This window comes from Pan troglodytes, chromosome 4 (genome assembly GCF_028858775.2).
Source record: "Pan troglodytes isolate AG18354 chromosome 4, NHGRI_mPanTro3-v2.0_pri, whole genome shotgun sequence".
Taxonomy (NCBI): domain Eukaryota; kingdom Metazoa; phylum Chordata; class Mammalia; order Primates; family Hominidae; genus Pan; species Pan troglodytes.
In genome coordinates, this window is record NC_072402.2 from 14,546,450 (window position 1) to 14,570,560 (window position 24,111).

The window sequence follows — 24,111 nt, forward strand, 5'->3', positions numbered from 1 at the left end:
AGTAGTATACCTTCATGTTACTGAAGTTCCTTTTGTATCTATCTCGTTTCTGGAAGAGGGAAGTTGCCAATGGAGAGACTTCCAGACCCATCTGGGCCATGCACTCTGTTTCTCTAAATAAGATTAATATCTGAGGGTCAAAGTTTACAAACAATTCCCCTGTGCCTGGAGCCTTCACCAATAATGAAGCCTCAAGACCTACATGAATTTCTTCAATCTGTGGGAAGAAACCAACATCATTACTATTAGAAAGTTCAATTCATGCAGAGTATCTAACTCAGCTATCTCTAGGAATAAGGATCATTAAATGTTCTTCCATGGATTTGAGCTTCCTAAATTAAGGGCAATAAGATCACTCACTCTTCTCCTAAATCCAGTCTCATACAATAGCCTTCAAGTTCTTGGTGTTGATGTTGGGCAGTCAATTCAATAAAACCTTTCAATGACTCTGACACTGATAAATAAGTGGACACTGCAACAGTGGTGGCGTCTCAAAAGCCATTTAGCTACCTGATACCTTCATGCCTACTCTATTATTCTTCCTAATAAAAGTTTCGTAAGACCTCCTAAACTCAGTTTTTACTTATCTAGAAAAACAATGAACACAGCTATGGAGACATCGCATCCTGACAGCCTACAAAGAAATACATGTATTGGTAGGATATGCTATGATTAACCAGTTGTACAACAAAAGAAAATTTGAAACTTTGTTTAACAGATGTGCTAGTGTTTACTGACACATTTAGGATCTGACTGAATTTTAAAAAGGAAGATATCCTAATAGATTGGGCATAGGAACCAATAAACAAGATCTTCTCACTTTGGAGTTCGTAAATTAAATAAAAATGGGGTTCTGTTACCTGGCTTGTGGTTTCTTTTCAAATCTAATAATTATTTTTCTTTGTGGACATATTACACTCTGAATGCTTAGATTCAACCCATCTGCCTTACAAAACACCTACAAATCCAGCTTTCTAAAGAAATAACACTGTCAAATGCTAGAAGAGGGGTTCCCATGATTCCAACAATGGGAAGAGTATAAATTTAGGGACTCACTTGCCGAAGCCACGCCCTGTGGAAGAGGACCTCAAACTCCAGGAGGACCTTGGCCATCCTGTTGTAACTGCGAATTATAGGTTTGGCTTCTGCCGTGCTTAGCACAGCTGGGTGCTGCTGGAAAAGCTGCATGGGCTGCTGAATCCTATGGAAGAGCTGGCGGGCCCACAAAATCTTTCCAGCGATGGGAGGCTGGTTTCGAGCCAGAGGAGGATCGTATTTCTGCTTTGTATACAGCTTTGAAATCATATCAATGTCAGCCCCATAGTTCTCAAGGATAAGTCGATATTTGTCATCAATACCAAGATTAGGTATATTCAATCTGATTTTTTTAAAAAGTTAAAAGCTTGAATTAATGGAATAAAATAAATAAAATACACAATAAAAATATCTAGTAATCTCATTTATTAATATTTATTTTTTAAAATGCTAATGGAAAAGAATGAGATATTTACGTGGAATATTAAAAGAATAAAAATAAAACTCATCCATAAAATGTAGGCAAAACTATTAACTTGGGAAGACATTTTTCAAATTATCTATACATTAGGAAATATTATTATAGGCAGTCACAAGGTACTTCAAAGCTAAGAGTATTCTCTATTTGTAGAAATAAAATAAATCCTGAATCCTTAAAAGGATTAATCCTCTGAAAAACTTAAAAACTATGACCTTGTGACCCAAATTGCCAAGAGAGGTTTTCCTTTCCATCAGAATATGAAATAATAATAATAGGAATAACAACAATAAAAGCTGAACTATCCCAATTTTAGAAAATAGACAATTTCTTGAAAATTTTACCTTTCAAATTTCTTCAACATTCTTAGAGCTTGATTTGTGTTTTGAATCTTTTCAAATGTAACATCCATGAACTTCCGCAACTCGTTCTAAAACGGAATAAAATCTGATGATGAACAATAAAATTGGGAATTTACTGTTTAGCAACAAGATAAAAGAGCTTTCCATTCTGTGCAAACACATATAACATGGAACAAAATGTAACCGAAAATTGAATGAGCTTAAAAGAAAAATAAATGACCAGAAGCCAGAAACAAAGAGAGACTTGAAAGCCAGATCAGCCATGGGAGTTGGCGCCACGTCAGGTTCCACGGGTACTGGGCCAGACACAGAGCCTGGGGGGTGGCACTGGGGCCTTATCGCAATATGGAGAGAAGGGCTATGGGGTCCTAACATTCTCAACAGAGCCTGTGGAAAGCAGGGATCCTTGAAGTGCTGCCCAGTACATGCAAAGGGAATTGATTCACAAGTTGGGAAAGCTGCAAAGAGGCTTGACATCTGCCCAAACCCTTGAATAGGAAAATAAGTCACCCTACAATAGGGTTCCCATGCTTTCTCATCACAACTACTCACTTCTACCACTGCAATGCCAAAGCACCCATAGACAGTACACAAACAAATGGGCAGGGCACTGTTTGGCTCTTGGACATAGTTTGCTGACCCCTGCCCTAGAGGAACTGAAATCCCACATCGGTGCCACACCTAGATAAGGGGTCCAGGTTTAAACTACACATGAAGAAAGGGATATAACCTAAGACATTAACATAAAAGCTAGTCTGGGAGAGTAAAACCACTAGGACCACAGCAGAATTCAAGAAAAGCCACTCTACAGAAACACTTTCAAAGCCCAGGGCCAAAAGATTCCTACAGGAAAAAAAATAAATACGTAACTTCTAAAGAAGCTCAAAAAGTTTTTGAAAACCCCATGAGAAAATCATCTTTGAGAGAGAAGGAGCAGAATGCACAAACAGAATTAGTAACCAAGTACTAAAAATGATAGAGCAGTCTAAAGGAGACTATGAAATAAGTATATTTAAAGTGATTAAAGAGTAAAGAAGAAACAGAAATCATAAAAAGAACAGAACAGAATAAAATAAGAACACTCAGATTTTTAAAAATAAAATTTAGACGTATAAAGGGGAACATAATTACAATTCAAAATGCAATAGATGCAAATTATAAACACCTGAAAAGAAAACTGATGAACTACAAGACAGTTTTCAAATAAAATCACCCAAAGTATAGCAGAGAAATAAAGAAATGGAAAAATACAAAAAAAGATGTTAACAAACATGGAAGATAGAAAAATAAGGTGTAACATATGTCTATTGGAAATCTTGGAAGAAGAACCTAAGATATTTAAAATGGGAAAGGCTGAGAATTTTCCACAATTAAAAAAAGACTTAGTCCTCAAATGGAAGAAGCACATCAAATTCTGACCAAGAGAAATATGTTTTAATCACACCTAAAACTCACAGAAAGATGCCAAAGGTAAAGAGAAAAACAATATTAAAAGAAAAATAATAGTAATATTAATATTAAAAGATAGAAATATTAAAATCACAAAAGGGAGAAATCAAATTTATCTATAAAGAAATAACTATTTGATAGCAAATACCTCGTGGAGAACAATAGCCGACAAAAATCAGTGAATAAAGATCTTCTAAGGGCTGACGGAAAATAACACCCAAACTAAAATCACATATAAAACGAGAATAATATTCAAGATTGAGGGCAACTTTATAGGCATTTGGGTGTAAAGACTGGAAGAGTTTACCATTAACAGACTCTTGTTAAAATAAAACTAAAGGATATACTTCTTTAAGAACGATCATGAACCCAAAAAGAGGGAGAGATACGATTACTAACAAGAAGCAAGAATAAGCAAAGCAAACTGTAAACATGTTGCTAAATTTAAATAACTATTAGTAATAACAAGTTTGAAAAGTTTAGCAGCAAAGGTAAAACTAAAATTCAAGACAACCATAGCATGAATGAGAGGTAGGCTGATAAAACAATTAAACTCTTTAAAGTCAGGTATATATGCTAAAACCACTAAAAATATAAATACAATATTAAAAATATAAATAGAAGAGGAATAAAGAGAATAGCAAAATTTAATCAACAAAATATAAAAAGGAAAAAGTCAAAGAAAAAAAGTTCACCTCACTGAAAATTCAAAATAGATTGTAGAAGTAACTCTATACTAAAAACAACAATCAATGTACATGGCTTAAACTTGCAATTAAAGGAAAGAGAGTCTCAGCTGTTTTTTATATATACATATATGTTATATAGAGAGATGGATTATATTTTTATGTAGATTGTACATGGATATTATATATAAATTATAGATATATGTATTATAGATATATGGATTTTATATATATGTGGATTATATATGTGCATGTGAATTATATATAAGGATATTATATATAAATTATAGATATATTGATTTTATATATATGGATTCTATGTATGTGGATTATGTGTGTGTGTGTTTGTATTATATGTATATAATCCAACCATTGCTCTTTTAAAGAGATATGTTTAAAATATAATAATTAAGAAATAGTAGGCCAGGTACAGTGGCTCACACCTTTAATCCCAGAACATTGGGAGGCCAAGGTTGGCAGATCCCTTGACCCCAGAAGTTTGAAACCAGCCTGGGCAACATGGCAAAACCCTGACTCTTCAAAAAATACACAAATTAGCTGGGCATGGTGGCATGCACCTGTAGTCTCAACTACTCGGGAGGCTGAGGTGGGATGATCATTTGAGCCCAGCAGATCGAGGCTGCTGTGAGCCAAGATCGCGCCACTGCACTCCAGCCTGGGTGACAGAGCAAGACCCTGTTTCAAAAAAGAAAAGAAAATGAAAGAAAGAAAGAAATAGTAGGAAGTAAAAGAACAGAAAAAAATGTTTATTTCAGGTAAATAATAACCAAAAGAAAGTCGAAGTAGCAATATAAATAATTCACAAAATTGATTGTAAGGCGAAGATAAATATGGTCATAATTTAGCGTTAAAGGGAACAATTTCTTTGGCAGATATGCCAATTTCGAGACTGTGTTTAACCAATTGAATCAAAATATCTACACAGATTTTTAGAAACCCATGGATCAAGCATGCTATGGTTTAAATGTCCTCTCCAAAACTCCTGTTGAAATTTAATTGCCATTGTGATGATATTAAGAAGTGGCACCACTAAGAGGTTATTAGGCCCTGAGGGCTCTGCTCCCATCGGTGGATTAATGTTATCGCAGGAGTGGGTTGTTATAAAAAACGAGCTCAGCCCTCTCTTGCTTTCTCAAGCTCTCTTGCTCTTCAGCCTTCTGCCATGCAGCAAGAAGGCCCTCATCAGATACGGGCTCCTCAACCTTGGACTTCTCAGTCTCCAGAACTGTAAGAAATAAATTTCTTTTTTTTATAAATCAGCCAGTCTGCAGTTATGTTATAGCAACACAAAAAGAACTCAGACAAAGAAGATCAAAAAACATTCAGTATACCACTACAAATATTAGAATGGTCAAAATCTAGAACACTGGAAACACCAAATGCTGGTGAGGATGTGCAGCAACAAGAACTCTACTCTAATTCATTGCCAGTGGGAATGCAAAATGGTATGGCCATGTTGGAGGACAGTTTGATGGATTCTTATAAAACTAAAAACACTCATACTATATGATCCAGCAATCATACTTCTTGGTACTCACTCAAAGAAGTTAAAAACTTATATCCACAGAAAAATCTACACACCGATGTTTATAGCAGCTTTATTCATAGTTGCCAAAACTTGGAAGTAACCAAGATGTCTTTCAATGTGTGACTGGATAAATTCTGGTACATCACAACTGAATAATGGAATGTTATTCAGTGCTAAAAAGAAATAAGCTATCAAGCCATGAAAAGGCATGAAGAAAATATAAACGCATATCACTAACTAAAAGAAGCCAGTCTAAAAGGGCATATTCTGTATGCTTCCGACTAGATGGAAAAGGCAAAACTACATAGACAGTAAAAAGACAGTAGTTACCGGGAGAGGGAAGGATGAATAGGTGGAGCACAGGGGACTTTTCGGTAGGAAAACACTTTGCCTGATATTACCACGGTCGATGCATATCCTTGTATCTTTGTCCAAACCCATAGAATGTATAACACCAAGAGTGAGCCCTGATGTAAACTGTGGACTTTAGATGATGATGATGTGTCAATTTAGGTTCATCAGTTGTAACAAATGTACCACCCTATCACGGGATGTTCATAATGGGGGAGGCTATGCATTCTGGGGGAGAGTAGGGGGAATATAGTAAATCTCTGTACTTCCTCTCAATTTTGCTGTGAATCTAAAACTTCTCTTTAAAAAGTCATTTTTAAAAAATAGTTAATGAGGCGTAAAATATTTGAATAACCCAATTAAAAGTGTGATATAGTGACATCCAAAGACCCCAAATCCAGACAGAAAACACTACTCTTTTCAAGTACACGTGGAACATCTACAAATCTTAACTACGAACTAGGCCACGGAGGACATCTCAGTAAATACCAAAATACTGACATAAAGTATTCCATGTTCTCACATCAAAATATAATAATTTAAGCCAAAATAAAATGAGAGCCAATACAGTACAATAAAAAAGCTAAAAATGCTTTCAAATAATCCATAAGTAAAATAACAAATCATAACAAACATTACGTGATACTTTAAACTCAACAACAACATATGTACTACATATTAAAATTTGTAAGAAACAGCAATAGTGACCCTTCGTGGAAAAGATATAGACTTTCATGCACCTATTTTAAAGAGAAAAAGAAAAGAAATGGAAATTAATGAGCTAAGCTGTCAGTTGAAGAAAGGTAAAAATAACAGAATAAATCCAAAGAAAGAAGAAAAAAAAGTTTTAAAACAAAATGCAATAAAATTAAAAACAAAGAAGTAAGAGACAAGATTAACATCTCCAAAGCTGCTCTTTGGGAAAAATAATAATACAGACTAACCTTTGGCAAAATTAACCAAGGGCGGTGGGGTGAATGCAATTTCACACCAAAAGCATCTGTTAAATTAGAATCTAGCAGAACGAGGCCAGGCACGGTGGCTCACGACTGTAATCCCAGCACTTTGGGAGGCCAGGGCAGGTGGATCACTTGAGGTCAGGAGTTCGAGACCAGTCTGGCCAACATGCTGAAACCCCATCTGTACTAAAAATACAAAAATTAGCCGGGTGTGGTGGAGCGTGCCTGTAATCCCAGCTACTCAGGAGGCTGAGGCAGGAGAATCGCTTGAACCCGGGAGGCAGAGGTTGCAGTGAGCCGAGATCGTGCCACTGCACTCCAGCCTGGGCAACAGAGTGAAACTCTGTCCCCCCCCAACCCCCAAAAAAAGGAACCTGGGGGAGAGAAGGGGGAATATGGTAATGACATTAATCAAAGAATAAAAATTGTTCTAAAAGTATTAAAGGTGAAACATGTGTTGTAAAAAGAATGACTTAAATATCAAAGATTTTTAAAATCCTTTTCATGAACCCCTCAAATATGTTTTCCAAAATGGTCTTTATGGGTTCTCCTGAGAACGTCACACATCTTATACTATTATGTAACTATGACCCTCCCCCCAAAAAACTGCACCAAAAAACTAAGCACAATTTATTCTTTGGGCATCCTAAGCTTTAGTGCAGAGCTATAATTAAAATCTAAATTCAGTTAAATAAAACATAGAAAAATTATTTCCTTATTTTATATTTCATGCTTCAAGACAAAGTGAACAACTTTTTTTCAACTTACCAGTCAGAAGTTTTAATTAAGTCTTTGCAAACTTGAAGAGACATTAATTGATGTAGTATTAAAATGAGGAGACTATTTCGGAGGAGCCAAGATGGCCGAATAGGAACAGCTCCCGTCTACAGCTCCCAGCGTGAGCGACGCAGAAGACGGTGATTTCTGCATTTCCATCTGAGGTACCGGGTTCATCTCACTAGGGAGTGCCAGACAGTGGGCGCAGGCCAGTGGGTGCGCGCACCGTGCGCTAGCCGAAGCAGGGCGAGGCATTGCCTCACCTGGGAAGCGCAAGGGGTCAGGGAGTTCCCTTTCCGAGTCAAAGAAAGGGGTGACGGATGCACCTGGAAAATCGGGTCACTCCCACCCGAATCCTGCGCTTTTCAGACCGGCTTAAAAAACGGCGCACCACGAGACTATATCCCACACCTGGCTCGGAGGGTCCTACGCCCACGGAATCTCGCTGATTGCTAGCACAGCAGTCTGAGATCAAACTGCAAGGCGGCAGCGAGGCTGGGGGAGGGGCGCCCGCCATTGCCCAGGCTTGATTAGGTAAACAAAGCAGCCTGGAAGCTCGAACTGGGTGGAGCCCACCACAGCTCAAGGAGGCCTGCCTGCCTCTGTAGGCTCCACCTCTGGGGGCAGGGCACAGACAAACAAAAAGACAGCAGTAACCTCTGCAGACTTCAATGTCCCTGTCTGACAGCTTTGAAGAGAGCAGTGGTTCTCCCAGCACGCAGCTGGAGATCTGAGAACGGGCAGACTGCCTCCTCAAGTGGGTCCCTGACCCCTGACCCCCGAGCAGCCTAACTGGGAGGCACCCCCCAGGAGGGGCACACTGACACCTCACACGGCAGGGTATTCCAACAGACCTGCAGCTGAGGGTGCTGTCTGTTAGAAGGAAAACTAACAAACAGAAAGGACATCCACACCGAAAACCCATCTGTACATCACCATCATCAAAGACCAAAAGTAGATAAAACCACAAAGATGGGGAAAAAACAGAACAGAAAAACTGGAAACTCTAAAACGCAGAGTGCCTCTCCTCCTCCAAAGGAACGCAGTTCCTCACCAGCAACAGAACAAAGCTGGATAGAGAATGACTTTGACGAGCTGAGAGAAGAAGGCTTCAGACGATCAAATTACTCTGAGCTACGGGAGGACATTCAAACCAAAGGCAAAGAAGTTGAAAACTTTGAAAAAAATTTAGAAGAATGTATAACTAGAATAACCAATACAGAGAAGTGCTTAAAGGAGCTGATGGAGCTGAAAACCAAGGCTCGAGAACTACGTGAAGAATGCAGAAGCCTCAGGAGCTGATGCGATCAAATGGAAGAAAGGGTATCAGCAATGGAAGACGAAATGAATGAAATGAAACAAGAAGGGAAGTTTAGAGAAAAAAGAATAAAAAGAAATGAGCAAAGCCTCCAAGAAATATGGGACTATGTGAAAAGACCAAATCTACGTCTGATTGGTGTACCTGAAAGTGATGCGGAGAATGGAACCAAGTTGGAAAACACTCTACAGGATATTATCCAGGAGAACTTCCCCAATCTAGCAAGGCAGGCCAACGTTCAGATTCAGGAAATACAGAGAACGCCACAAAGATACTCCTCGAGAAGAGCAACTCCAAGACACATAATTGTCAGATTCACCAAAGTTGAAATGAAGGAAAAAATGTTAAGGGCAGCCAGAGAGAAAGGTCGGGTTACCCTCAAAGGGAAGCCCATCAGACTAACAGCGGATCTCTCGGCAGAAACCCTACAAGCCAGAAGAGAGTGGGGGCCAATATTCAACATTCTTAAAGAAAAGAATTTTCAACCCAGAATTTCATATCCAGCCAAACTAAGCTTCATAAGTGAAGGAGAAATAAAATACTTTACAGACAAGCAAATGCTGAGAGATTTTGTCACCACCAGACCTGCCCTAAAAGAGCTCCTGAAGGAAGTGCTAAACATGGAAAGGAACAACCGGTACCAGCCGCTGCAAAATCATGCCAAAATGTAAAGACCATAGAGACTAGGAAGAAACTGCATCAACTAACGAGCAAAATCACCAGCTAACATCATAATGACAGGATCAAATTCACACATAACAATATTAACTTTAAATGTAAATGGACTAAATTCTCCAATTAAAAGACACAGACTGGCAAGTTGGATAAAGAGTCAAGACCCATCAGTGTGCTGTATTCAGGAAACCCATCTCGCGTGCAGAGACACACATAGGCTCAAAATAAAAGGATGGAGGAAGATCTACCAAGCAAATGGAAAACAAAAAAAGGCAGGGGTTGCAATCCTAGTCTCTGATAAAACAGACTTTAAACCAACAAAGATCAAAAGAGACAAAGAAGGCCATTACATAATGGTAAAGGGATCAATTCAACAAGAGGAGCTAACTATCCTAAATATATATGCACCCAATACAGGAGCACCCAGATTCATAAAGCAAGTCCTGAGTGACCTACAAAGAGACTTAGACTCCCACATATTAATAATGGGAGACTTTAACACCCCACTGTCAACATTAGACAGATCAACGAGACAGAAAGTCAACAAGGATACCCAGGAATTGAACTCAGCTCTGCACCAAGTGGACCTAATAGACATCTACAGAACTCTCCACCCCAAATCAACAGAATATACATATTTTTCAGCACCACACCACACCTATTCCAAAATTGACCACATAGTTGGAAGTAAAGCTCTCCTCAGCAAATGTAAAAGAACAGAAATTATAACAAACTATCTCTCAGACCACAGTGCAATCAAACTAGAACTCAGGATTAAGAATCTCACTCAAAGCTGCTCAACTACATGGAAACTGAACAACCTGCTCCTGAATGACTACTGGGTACGTAACGAAATGAAGGCAAAAATAAAGATGTTCTTTGAAACCAACAAGAACAAAGACACAACATACCAGAATCTCTGGGACGCATTGAAAGCAGTGTGTAGAGGGAAATTTATAGCACTAAATGCCCACAAGAGAAAGCAGGAAAGATCCTAAATTGACACCCTAACATCACAATTAAAAGAACTAGAAAAGCAAGAGCAAATACATTCAAAAGCTAGCAGAAGGCAAGAAATAACTAAAATCCGAGCAGAACTGAAGGAAATAGAGACACAAAAAACCCTTCAAACAAATCAATGAATCCAGGAGCTGGTTTTTTGAAAGGATCAACAAAATTGATAGACCGCTAGCAAGACTAAAAAAGAAAAAAAGAGAGAAGAATCAAATAGACACAATAAAAAATGATAAAGGGGATATCACCACTGATCCCACAGAAATACAAACTACCATCAGAGAATACTACAAATACCTCTACGCAAATAAACTAGAAAATCTAGAAGAAATGGATACATTCCTCGACACATACACTCTCCCAAGACTAAACCAGGAAGAAGTTGAATCTCTGAATAGACCAATAACAGGAGCTGAAATTGTGGCAATAATCAATAGTTTACAAACCAAAAAGAGTCCAGGACCAGATGGATTCACAGCCGAATTCTACCAGAGGTACAAGGAGGAACTGGTACCATTCCTTCTGAAACTATTCCAATCAATAGAAAAAGAGGGAATCCTCCCTAACTCATTTTATGAGGCCAGCATCATTCTGATACCAAAGCTGGGCAGAAACACAACCAAAAAAGAGAATTTTAGACCAATATCCTTGATGAACATTGACGCAAAAATCCTCAATAAAATACTGGCAAACCGAATCCAGCAGCACATCAAAAAGCTTATCCACCATGATCAAGTGGGCTTCATCCCTGGGATGCAAGGCTGGTTCAATATACGCAAATCAATAAATGTAATCCAGCATATAAACAGAGCCAAAGACAAAAACCACATGATTATCTCAATATATGCAGAAAAAGCCTTTGACAAAATTCAACAACCCTTCATGCTAAAAACTCTCAATAAATTAGGTATTGATGGGACATATTTCAAAATAATAAGAGCTATCTATGACAAACCCACAGCCAATATCATACTGAATGGGCAAAAACTGGAAGCATTCCCTTTGAAAACTGGCACAAGACAGGGATGCCCTCTCTCACCGCTCCTATTCAACATAGTGTTGGAAGTTCTGGCCAGGGCAATCAGGCAGGAGAAGGAAATAAAGGGTATTCAATTAGGAAAAGAGGAAGTCAAATTGTCCCTGTTTGCAGACGACATGATTGTTTATCTAGAAAACCCCATCGTCTCAGCCCAAAATCTCCTTAAGCTGATAAGCAACTTCAGCAAAGTCTCAGGATACAAAATCAATGTACAAAAACCACAAGCATTCTTATACACCAACAACAGACAAACAGAGAGCCAAATCATGAGTGAACTCCCATTCACAATTGCTTCAAAGAGAATAAAATACCTAGGAATCCAACTTAAAAGGGATGTGAAGGACCTCTTCAAGGAGAACTACAAACCACTGCTCAAGGAAATAAAAGAGGATACAAACAAATGGAAGAACATTCCATGCTCATGGGTAGGAAGAATCAATATCGTGAAAATGGCCATACTGCCCAAGGTAATTTACAGATTCAATGCCATCCCCATCAAGCTACCACTGACTTTCTTCACAGAATTGGAAAAAACTACTTTAAAGTTCATATGGAACCAAAAAAGAGCCCGCATCGCCAAGTCAATCCTAAGCCAAAAGAACAAAGCTGGAGGCATCACACTACCTGACTTCAAACTATACTACAAGGCTATAGTAACCAAAACAGCATGGTACTGGTACCAAAACAGAGACATAGATCAATGGAACAGAACAGAGCCCTCAGAAATAACGCTGCATACCTACAACTATCTGATCTTTGACAAACCTGAGAAAAACAAGCAATGGGGAAAGGATTCCCTATTTAATAAATGGTGCTGGGAAAACTGGCTAGCCATATGTAGAAAGCTGAAACTGGATCCCTTCCTTACACCTTATACAAAAATCAATTCAAGATGGATTAAAGATTTAAACGTTAGACCTAAAACCATAAAAACCCTAGAAGAAAACCTAGGCATTACCATTCAGGACATAGGCATGGGCAAGGACTTCATGTCCAAACACCAAAAGCAATGGCAACAAAAGCCAAAATTGACAAATGGGATCTAATTAAACTAAAGAGCTTCTGCACAGCAAAAGAAACTACCATCAGAGTGAACAGGCAACCTACAACATGGGAGAAAATTTTCGCAACCTACTCATCTGACAAAGGGCTAATATCCAGAATCTACAATGAACTCAAACAAATTTACAAGAAAAAAACAAACAACCCCATCAAAAAGTGGGCAAAGGACATGAACAGACACTTCTCAAAAGAAGACATTTATGCAGCCAAAAAACACATGAAAAAATGCTCATCATCACTGGCCAGCAGAGAAATGCAAATCAAAACCACTATGAGATATCATCTCACACCAGTTAGAATGGCAATCATTAAAAAGTCAGGAAACAACAGGTGCTGGAGAGGATGTGGAGAAATAGGAACACTTTTACACTGTTGGTGGGACTGTAAACTAGTTCAACCATTGTGGAAGTCAGTGTGGCGATTCCTCAGGGATCTAGAACTAGAAATACCATTTGACCCAGCCATCCCATTACTGGGTATATACCCAAATGACTATAAATCATGCTGCTATAAAGACACATGCACACGTATGTTGATTGCGGCATTATTCACAATAGCAAAGACTTGGAACCAACCCAAATGTCCAACAATGATAGACTGGATTAAGAAAATGTGGCACATATACACCATGGAATACTATGCAGCCATAAAAAATGATGAGTCCATGTCCTTTGTAGGGACATGGATGAAATTGGAAATCATCATTCTCAGTAAACTATCGCAAGAACGAAAAACCAAACACCGCATATTCTCACTCATAGGTGGGAATTGAACAATGAGATCACATGGACACATGAAGGGGAATATCACACTCTGGGGACTGTGGTGGGGTGGGGGCAGGGGGGAGGGATAGCATTGGGAGATATACCTAAGGCTAGATGATGAGTTAGTGGGTGCAGCGCACCAGCATGGCACATGTATACATATGTAACTAACCTGCACAATGTGCACATGTACCCTAAAACTTAAAGTATAATTAAAAAAAAAAAAAGAAGCTTCCATTTCAATAGCACATGTTTAATTTGAATACTGAGTTAGTACTTGTTCTGTGCCTAGTAATTAAAAGCAAAGTAATAAAGGCTTTGTTTCATGCTCTTTGGTACATCTTACCACTCTCGCCAGCAAAATTTTAAAATATTAATAAATATTTGTAACATTTAAAAAAAAAAATGAGGAGACTAGTTTGATATGCGATAAGATTAGTACCTAAATGGGTTTGATTTCAGATAATGTTAGGTCAGAAGTAATATGGTAAGAAAACCAGTTGGCAATATCCAGACCACCACAGGAGATACTACCTGTGGAGGAGATGGAGCTATTGGCAGGGTGGGGGATGGGTAAGCTGCAAACCTGCCTGATCCAGCAAAGCTCCAAAACTGAAGGAGCTGGAAGCCTATTACAATACTTCCTTGCCCTCAATAGTTTCAGCTACTTCTACTGGAAGTATATGTATTTTTTAAGTGACATCATTTCTTCTGCTAAGTCCACATCCTAGGATGAAAAAATGTTCCTGCATTAAAAAACAGTACAATTAGCCTACCTAAATAAACATCTACATTTTTTCACTACATAAAAAATCTCTATGTATAAATTATGCAAAACTAGAGCATTTATAACCCTTCCACTGCCTCCCTCTCCTTCAGACACCAGCAAATCTCTACTGAGCCCTAACACTTTTACCTGGTTTTCCTTGCCTTTCTACCCTATGGCTTCCCAAAGGCCTGGGCTGAACTCTGTCAACATGTAAGACCTAGACTTAATTTTCTTGTTCTGAGCCTTGGTCCATCCTTACAGTTTGTGGGGTCTGGGTTGTGGAATCTTCATACTCGTCTTCACATTAGTTTTGGGGTCTCAGCTCCTACTCAGTTTTCCTTTAACTCAGCTTGCCATCTCAACACCCATCCTTTACTAAGTAGTGCCTTCTCCATCTGCTGGGATCAGCATGCTTCTAGACTTCCAACAGCCCACTTGGTTCCAACATGCTGCCCTCTTTGACCTGTTAGTACCAGCACGAACCCTAAATCTGGAGAGGATTCCAGGCTCTGATCCCTTTGACACCACCCTGATCCAAATCACTCATGAAGACTTTCACTTGAGATTCCACTGTTGCTGAGTCTCTCCAAGACTCCTGGACGCATCACCGCCCTTACTCCATTCAGAGTCGTGGGAAGGTATTTTTGCCCCAGTTTTATAAAGATGAGGGCTGAATTCATGAGTGGGTGAGTATTTAAAGGAGAGACTGCAGAACAATTAGTTAAGAGAAAGAGAATGGACAAAGGAATAAAGAAGTGTAAGTCAAAGAAAAACTCATTGGCAAACCAAAGACAGAAGTGAACAATTTCTGACATGGAAGACAAGATGGATAATAGTGTTGAATTTCTTTTAAGAAGGCTGAGTAGAATGGGAACTAATACAGTAGTCCCCTCTTATCCTCAGGAATATGTTCCAAAATCCCCAGTGGGTGACTGAAACCAAACCTTATATATACTATGTTTTTGCCTGTACATACATACAAACATAATAATGTTTAATTTACAAAATAGGCAGAGTAAGAGATGAGCAGCAATAATAATAAAATAGCACAATTTTAAACAATATACTGTAATAAAAGTTATGTGAATGTGGCCCCTCTCTCAAAATATTTTATTGTACTATACTCACCTATTTTCAGACCACAGTTGACCCTGAGTAATTGAAACCATGAAAAATATAACCACACAAACATCTTTCTAGCATCAACCACAGCCTCCTCTCTGAAGCCTTTCCTAACCCCAGCCAAGCAGAAGTATCAGATTATCTTTTCCTAGGTTCACATTATGAGATTCTACGTAATGTTTTGCAGGCCTGATCTCCCTATACGTTTTTGTAGGCCTTGAGCTATGTCTCTTTATTTTTGAATCCTCACTTTTTCATATAGTATCAGAGTAGTATTCTTTCATAAGTAGCCATTTTAACCCCATTTGCCCTTTTTTAAATGCTAAATTCATTACTCTGTTCTAATGTATGTGCTTATATTTTCATCATTTCACCATCTGCCTCCTATCTGACTATGAGCTGCGAGGGCATATCTACTTGATTTATTTCTGTATTCATAACCTACAGCATAGAAGTCTAATACATAATTGCTGTATAGCAAACGTTTGTTTCATTGCAATAAATCTACATCTTCTTATTAACATATGGGAATAAAACATGATCCCTGCATTTGAGGTGCTCACCATCTATATTCCACATATAAGCTACAGAAGTACCATGTGGTCAGACACTGCTGAGGAAACACAGGTGAACATCAGAATCTGCCATTACTCATCAATTTCCAACAAAAAGAGACCAACATTCACTGTCCTTATGTCTGAATCTGCCCCCAAAAGAATTCATTGCTTAAATTATTATAGGTACTCTCTCTTCCCATCAAATGAAGCCTGCTGCATGCCACAATGGTTAAAAAAGTTGAATTCTAAAGCCAGACTGCCTGGCTTTCACCCCAACTCCACCCCTTGTTATGCCTGTGACTTTAGGCAAGCCACTTCCCCTCACAGTGAAGTTTCCCAGTTTCCTCCTCTGCAAAATGAGAGTAACAAGAGCACCCACTTTATAGGATTATTATGATTATTAAATGAATTAGCACATACAAAGTGCTTAGAACAGTGCCTGGCACATAGAATTAGCTAGCTTTGTTACGACTCATTCTAACACTGAACTCGCTCCTCCCAAGGTGTCTCAGAGCTCCTTTTACTTTGAAGTGCACAAATTTAATGCAAATCAAAAACCCTGGGGAAGAAGAAATAGAGTGGCTATTTTCCTCTTATAGTCAGAAAGATAGACATTTGCACCTCACCGGGATGAGAAAATGTCCGCATATTCATTATGGTAGATACCTGTTGGGTGTCTTCCCATCTTACCCACCCTGACTCCCCTTTCCTGATAATAAACATTCCCAATGACCCAGTGGATCCCATCCCGCCTGTGTCCACCACAGGATCTCACAGTTGAGAGGCCCAGTACTAGGCACCTCACCAGAACTGGCTAGCCCAACCCCTTCCTTGGGAATCTGGAGCTGGCCTGGTCCTGTGAAACAGTCTCAGAAGCTGCTAATGGCATAAACTGCTCATGTGAGCTGCAAGGCAAGATGGCTGGTCTGCAGTGAGCAGGTGAAAGAAGGAAGAGAAAGGGGTTGCAAGACCAAGCGGGGTCCAAGTGCTGAGTCAGTCCTGGCGCCACCGTTTCTAAGGCCAGTGGCAGCCCTGCCTTGGAATCTGCCAGACATTGCTGACCATTTGCCTGAGCTACCTCTGGTCATAATCATTGCTACACAGTGACAAATGGAAATAAGAGTCTACATTCCAATCATGCCGCAATGTTCAACAGAAGATGAAAGTTAACTTTCTAAGAACGTCAATGGAAGACATGTGGAAGTCTGATACACATCATTAGCCAAAGCTATATTTATGACCCTTTAATCCATGAAAAACAGCCTTCAATTATTAATCTGAAATCATGAAACACAGGCTGAGGTTGCTATCGGTCACCTCCATGATGAAGATACCTCTGCCTTCTGAATGGGTAATGATTAACGGCATTATACAGAAAGGAAAAAATAAACACACGACTGTCAACAGGAATTTTATTATACAACCTACATGAAGGTCATTAGTCTGCTTGCAAAACTCTTCGTAATCTTGGTCAAAATCCATTTTCCGCTGGTCTAGGAAATTGTATTCCTTTTTCTTTATGGTTGCCACAATGCCCTGAAATATTATGAGATAAATTAGATAATATTTCAATATTCTTATATTACCTAACTAAATATGACCCCTAAATGTAGAGCCTACACAATAATTGCCAGAAAAAATAAGTTTAAAGGAAGCCTTATTTTTTTACTCACATTGTTTTGTGCTTATTATTTTACAGGCAGTATAAGGTTGCCCTACTGCATTCAAAGAAATCACTTGGAAAGTATTTTCATGATGTTTTATGTATTTTTGAAAAAATGAAATAAAAACCACACCTGAAAATTGGGAAAGATTTTTTCCACTCTAATTTTATTGTTAATCATATCTGAAATAATTTTTAAAGCCCAGAGTAGAATTTACTAAAATATTCTGTGTTGAATAGTTTAAATCTTCTCAGAAAATAAATAAGGCTTTCACAGAACACAAACAATATAGGAAGAAAATAAATGATGTTATATCTACAGATGAGTTACTACCTTCCAAGCCTCAAACATCTTAAAAATGTCAGACCAGAATCCACCACTTAAAACCTTTCTAAAATTAATTGTTTCCTACTGCCCTGCAAAGCTGCAGCCTGTGACTAGGAAAGTACAAACTAGGAAGTTTATCTCCTTGAAAATACTATTATCAGAAGCTTTGTTTGCTTTGAATAATGAGCTATAATGCTCTGCGATTCTTCTTAACCAGGTACTAAGCCATTCTCAAACTCAGGTGCCCACACTGTTGACAGAAGCATATAATTTTTATGAAGAATATTGGGCCTCCTTCTTCTACAATCTCCTCTTCAAAGTCACTTCCATTTAAACATCAAATCTCTCAATAGACAAAAGTGTATAAACAGCATAACTTCTTGAATCAAGTTTACTAGATAAAACAACCTACTTTTTCATGCTGCATAACTACAAAATTAGTTCTATTTAGAAATTGTGTGTGTATGTATATATATATATACTTTTTTATATAACGTGTGTGTATGCATGGAATGTTATATAAAATATATACACACACACACTATATATATGCATGGAATGATACAATGTCTAGGATTTACAGTGCTGATATCCCTTAAAATCAGAAGAATCAAAAGCGTGTGTGTGTATGTATATATACACATATATACATACACATGTAGCTTTTCCATACTTCTTTTAGACATTTTATATAACACTATATACATATATACACACACATATATAGTGTTATATAAATTGTCTAAAAGAAGTATGGAGAAGCTACTACATTTTGATGTAGTAATTTTAAAGATTTGGGAACTTGAGAAAATCCTGCTCTATGACTGGATTTAATGGTCACTTAAGATTATTAAGTTAAATAAAGGAAATGATTAATCGTGACCTTTACATCAACTACTCAAACTCAATCTACTTAATTATTTTCTTGACAGATATTTATTGCACATCTACTATGTGCCAGTAAACTTAAAATGTTTCATGCTATATAAAGGTGTTTTCTTTATCTCTCCCAAAACTTGGTATACTCAGGAAATGAAAAAGATTCCTTATATTGGGCTAAATTGTTAGAGTACAAAAATTAGTGTGTAGTGGTTAATTATATGATCCTTTTCAAATTCAAGTACCAAAAAAAATTTAAGATTTAGTGTCACTGTCCCCCAAAAAAGAAAAAAATTGACTATGTCCATATTAAGAATTTAAGCAAATTGTTTGTAAATTGTTTTTCTAAAATCTTCAAAATGTTATTAGGTCACTATGCCCCCTTTCAAAACTAAAATTAGTCACACAGATACCATGACAAGATAAAGCAGTTAAAAATCAAAATAATTAGGGAAATCACATCTAGAATAAAATCAGGTCCTTTATATTTTTTAATATGGGTCCAAATAAAATGCTTAAATGCAGAGATAATTGAGTGCCACACAGTACCTGGTGTCAACTAGTGCCTGACACAGTATACTCTTCATTAAATATTTCTTGCAAGAATAAATAAAACAATAAGTTACATTTAAACATTTTTCTTGTGCTACTAATGAAAATGCTTTTTTAATGGTGATTAATTTTAGACTATTGGAAAGTCATTCTTATAACCACACACCTGAAAAGAACATATTAGCACCATTACACAATTCTCAAACAAATCTAATTTCTTTATTGTTAAAAGGCCATGAGATTATTTATATTTTACTTTACAGACTGATGATTTGAATCATTCTAAACACTGTTATTTGCATAAAATATTGAATTTAGTTGTGGATTATGTTATAAAATATAGCTTTGAAGTACAATACCTGGTATTTAGTGGCCATGTCTTCCAGCCCTTCGATTGTGGAATCTTGCAGGACTGAATACGTCTTGAGGGTTGTAAAGATGTCTATTATCTTGGCAAGGCGTTGGTGAAAAGTTTCGAATTTTCCAAAAATATACATCTCGCTAAAATCAAATTGTTTCGCATTTGGATTTTGTTTAAGCTTTTGTTTTGTCTTGTGAAAGCAGAGCTGGTATTCCTTAAAATCAAAAGAAAAATATACAACAAAGGGAACAAGAAAGGCATGAACTTTATTTTCTTAAGTGAAGGCGACAGCAAAATTAGGATGGAATCGTAAGCCTTTTCATAGTTTCATGCCTTTGCATGTACTCATTCATCAGCCTGGAAAATCATCTTTTTGCCTCCTCTAATCTAGCAATTCTAGATTCTAATCGGGTTACTCATGATGCAACTCAAAGGTGTGGCTTTCCCATCTTGGTCCCACGGTTTTGGTAATAGCATCCTTCTATGACTCTCTCTCCATTCATCTTTAAGATGCTTAAGGAAAACTACCTCGTATTAGCTGTCTTTGTATCTCTAGTACTTACTGTGATATCAGCACATAGTAGGCTCCCAAGGAGGGTAAAAAAAAGGTGAATAAATTTCCTGGGAAGGTATATTCACATTCCATTTTCTTCATAGTTAAGAATCACTGTTCTTTTTATCAACCAATGATATAATAATTACAAAATGATTTAAGATGGTCTCAACAAAAATAAGATAAAAAGAATAGAACATCTAAATACTAAACTGACCATTACCTGTTTCAGTTTAATCGCAGATAGTATTTTTTCTTCAACAACATCCTGTGGCTGGTTCCAGATGGAAGCGGTTCCATTATTGGTAATATAGGCTTTACATGCAGATATAATCTGATTTGTCACCTGGGATTTTCCAATAAAATGATGTTAAGCACATAAAACAGCCATGGATTGTAAACTGGACTAGAAGGTCCTTAACTCTTCTACTTCTCAGAGTTCACAATCTTCTAACTTGAGCTTGGGTTTATTTTTTTTTCCACCACAGTTATAATCCACCAATAACCCTTTGATATTGTCAAAATCATTTGTGAAATCACAGAGTTAGAAGCACCATGGAAATCGACAATTTAGGCCACCTTGTCTATGCAGGACGAATGTCTTCACCAACCAAGGAAGGATTCATTTCCTTCCCTAAAAACTGATGAGTTTCCCCAAATCTCCTTAGGTAGCCTGCTCTAATATCTAACTCACAGTTTACTAGCACCATGTAAAGTACTGCCAATCCTGATCTTTTCATGTGACCATGATCAGCAATGGAAATGTCAAAAGGAGAAGGCCGCAGAGAGAAGGAAAACTAATGTACAAAACCACTAACATTTTATTCATCTCTCCAAACTTCACAAAAATCCTCAGAAATGTATTAATTTTTTGAATAAAGCATAAGGAAAATTAAATGACTATGCTGTATCCATGGAAAGATATGATGCCCAGGATTTACAGTGCAAGGGGTGGGGGTATAGGTGAAACAAGATCAGCCATGCGTGGATATCTGCTGAATCTAGGTGATATGTACATGGCATTCCAGTGTACAATTCTCTCTCCTTTTGTACTTAATTCAACATTTCCATAATGAAAGGTTTTTTACAATTAGATAAATGGTGGTTTCCTTATTTTATGCTAAATCAAGTTTTGCAAATAATATGCATAAAATCTTAATTAATAACACACATTTACTTGTGGATGTCATTTACCCAGGGAATACTCTCGCAACCCTAACATATAATTTTAACGTATAAGGAAGTTGGGAGGGAATCTTGCAGCCATCCCTCCTGTCTACCTGAACTACCTACATGACAGAAGGAAAACGTTTCCCATTGAGCTCTTAAGGCTGGATGTCTTTATTCCCAGGAAGAATTGTGCTTCCTACTGCGTTAGTATTCAGAACACGAGTCTTGATTCGTCAAAAATTCTTCTATTTTAATATAACACTTAAGATTTTTGCTTTGATAATGAAAAAGTCATTTACTTCTTAGAGACAGTTCAAAATGAGAATAGCAACAGTGCTTACTATAAACACTTACGAGTTAGGACATAAGGTTTAAGCATCGTTATGTTTTTTGGCAGAATCATTATAATTGCTTTATAGATTACTAGAACATTGCAAGTGGCTTTTATTACCATGATTACTGTTCTAATAACACCAAGTAAACAACTGTGGCATCAAATAAATTTGGAACAGTGGCATATGAAATATGAAACAGGAGATAGCCAGTTAAATATAGCTTTTCTTAATTAAAATTTACCCAGTAGGAATACATGATGTGCTAAACCACATAGGAAAGAAATTCCAAGAGCAATCTTTTTTCATTTGTATTATATAAATAATAAAATATTTATTATAATAATTACTTTGGGAAATAATGCTTTATGATTTGCTAGAATCAGCCTCTGACATAAATTTAATTCTATCTCTATTGATAGCCTAAGCCTTTTTAAAATTTTAAGATACATACATATTGAACTGAGCCAATGTGGTAATTTTTAATTATCAAAAAATTCATCACTGGCAAAGAAATACAAATGAACATGGACTCTACATCATGCACTTACCTTTACAAACAGAGATGTGATCTTCTCAGAGGTATTATAGTAATGAGAGATACTATAGATCATTTTAATTGCATTTATAAGTGTAGGAATAGCATCCATCATGGATAGCTGAAAGATATCATCAAAGTTTTCAGAAAAAAATCATCAAATTCAGCAAAATTCTAATAGACTAACCATTCCATCTGCATTAAAATAAAGTTTAAGAGCTTTCTATTAAAGATTTAAAAATACTATTTAATGCTTTACATGAAAATAATATATTTAATATGAATTTTATTAGTCATATATGGTTAATCAAATTTAATTTCAGTGGAAGAAACATTGACCCACTGTTAAGGACAAGCAACAGCAAGTTAACTGTTAACTATTATTAAGGATAAACTGTTAATAACAGTTAATGTTGTAATAAGTAAAAGCAGGCACTTCCTAAAGCTAAAAGATTAAAAAAAAATCACCAGCTAATTAATGGCTTTTCCCACAGTTCTTTGGGGTATATAGTTCAGAATGTCCTTTGCAATATTTAATGGAAAATGTAACATGCAATAAATGTTTTAAAATATAACATCTCATATACATCTTCAATAGATAGGAGATAGACTGCTTAGAGAAATAGATACAGAAATACAGATACCTGTGCGTATGCATGTATATACCTATATATATGTAATTTTCTTGAAAATAAAGTTTCTAAGACCTTTCCAATGAACTGTAATATTGATGAAACAAAATTCAATATTCAATTCAGCTAGTGCAAAAAGGGTTATCTATAGACTGAAAGAGTAGAAATCCTTAACTCACGGGATCACTGCTGTACAAAGGGTCACAACATTTTTCAAGTGTATACAAGTATTTCACATTGTCCTTCGCTTCATTAGTTGCATCAGTGATTCGAATATCCATCTCCCGCCAAGTCTAAGCACAATAGGGAAAAGCAATTTTAATGTAATTATTAATAGAGGAACTTCCAACATAACCACTGCTAAGAGTCACCACAAGTCCATTAGGCGAGACTTTCTGTCCATCTTACAGAAAACTGAATCCAGAGGGGCAAGAGATATTGCTATGCTGGAAAGCAATTTAAAATTTTTGATTAAATGTTTTAAAGCATATCTTCCAGGGCTTCTCATATAAAATCTATGCCATGACTATCACAGAGCACCAGGAGGGCAGCACCGCCCTTTAAACTCACACCTTTTCCCCTGCACTGGTTAGCAGACCCATTTGATACCACATTTCCATATTTTCTACCTTTCCTCTATTCTAACCTGAACTCCCTTCCTATATCCCTATATATTTATCCATTAATGTAGTAATTGTTTATTATCTGCCAACTGTATGCCAGTACTGTGCTATGAGCTAGGAACTTAGAAATGGAAAGATAATCTAAAAGTGAGAGAAGTAAAAGGAAATTATTTAGCACGTCAGTACATTCCATTGACTTCATGGAAGTCTGACTGATAGTATTTCTGAACTGTATTGCAAGGCTCACCTCTGCTATTTCTTTGAGGAATAATATTAAGGTAAATCTATAGCACGTTTATTGCAACAAATTATTACGTATCAAAACATGCAAATAGCTAATAACACCCATGCAAATAGTTAACAAACAGTCTTTCCAGCACCAGTGCCAGGTGAGTTAGGCAGCCTCTATGACAGTCCCCAGTGACCACAGACTCCCTGTACTCAAGCTCTTGTATTCATCCCTTCTCCTTGATCATGGGCTGAATCTAGTGACTTGCTTCTAATAAGGAGAATA

General features: G+C 37.1%; 1 protein-coding gene across 3 annotated transcripts in view; it reads right to left on the reverse strand.

Moving 5' to 3' along the window:
• DNAH5 (dynein axonemal heavy chain 5) overlaps positions 1 to 24,111 on the reverse strand; it is a 327,271-nt gene that overhangs the window by 210,445 nt on the left and 92,715 nt on the right. For all 3 annotated transcript variants that reach the window (XM_016952957.4, XM_016952956.4, XM_054684178.2), the window contains exons 8-15: positions 23,154 to 23,267; positions 22,356 to 22,463; positions 20,526 to 20,648; positions 19,748 to 19,963; positions 17,395 to 17,502; positions 1,858 to 1,943; positions 1,057 to 1,378; positions 11 to 217 (exon numbers count right to left, since the gene is read on the reverse strand). In XM_016952957.4, coding sequence (XP_016808446.4) covers positions 11 to 217; positions 1,057 to 1,378; positions 1,858 to 1,943; positions 17,395 to 17,502; positions 19,748 to 19,963; positions 20,526 to 20,648; positions 22,356 to 22,463; positions 23,154 to 23,267 — 1,284 coding nt within the window. The remainder of the gene's footprint in view (positions 1 to 10; positions 218 to 1,056; positions 1,379 to 1,857; positions 1,944 to 17,394; positions 17,503 to 19,747; positions 19,964 to 20,525; positions 20,649 to 22,355; positions 22,464 to 23,153; positions 23,268 to 24,111) is intronic.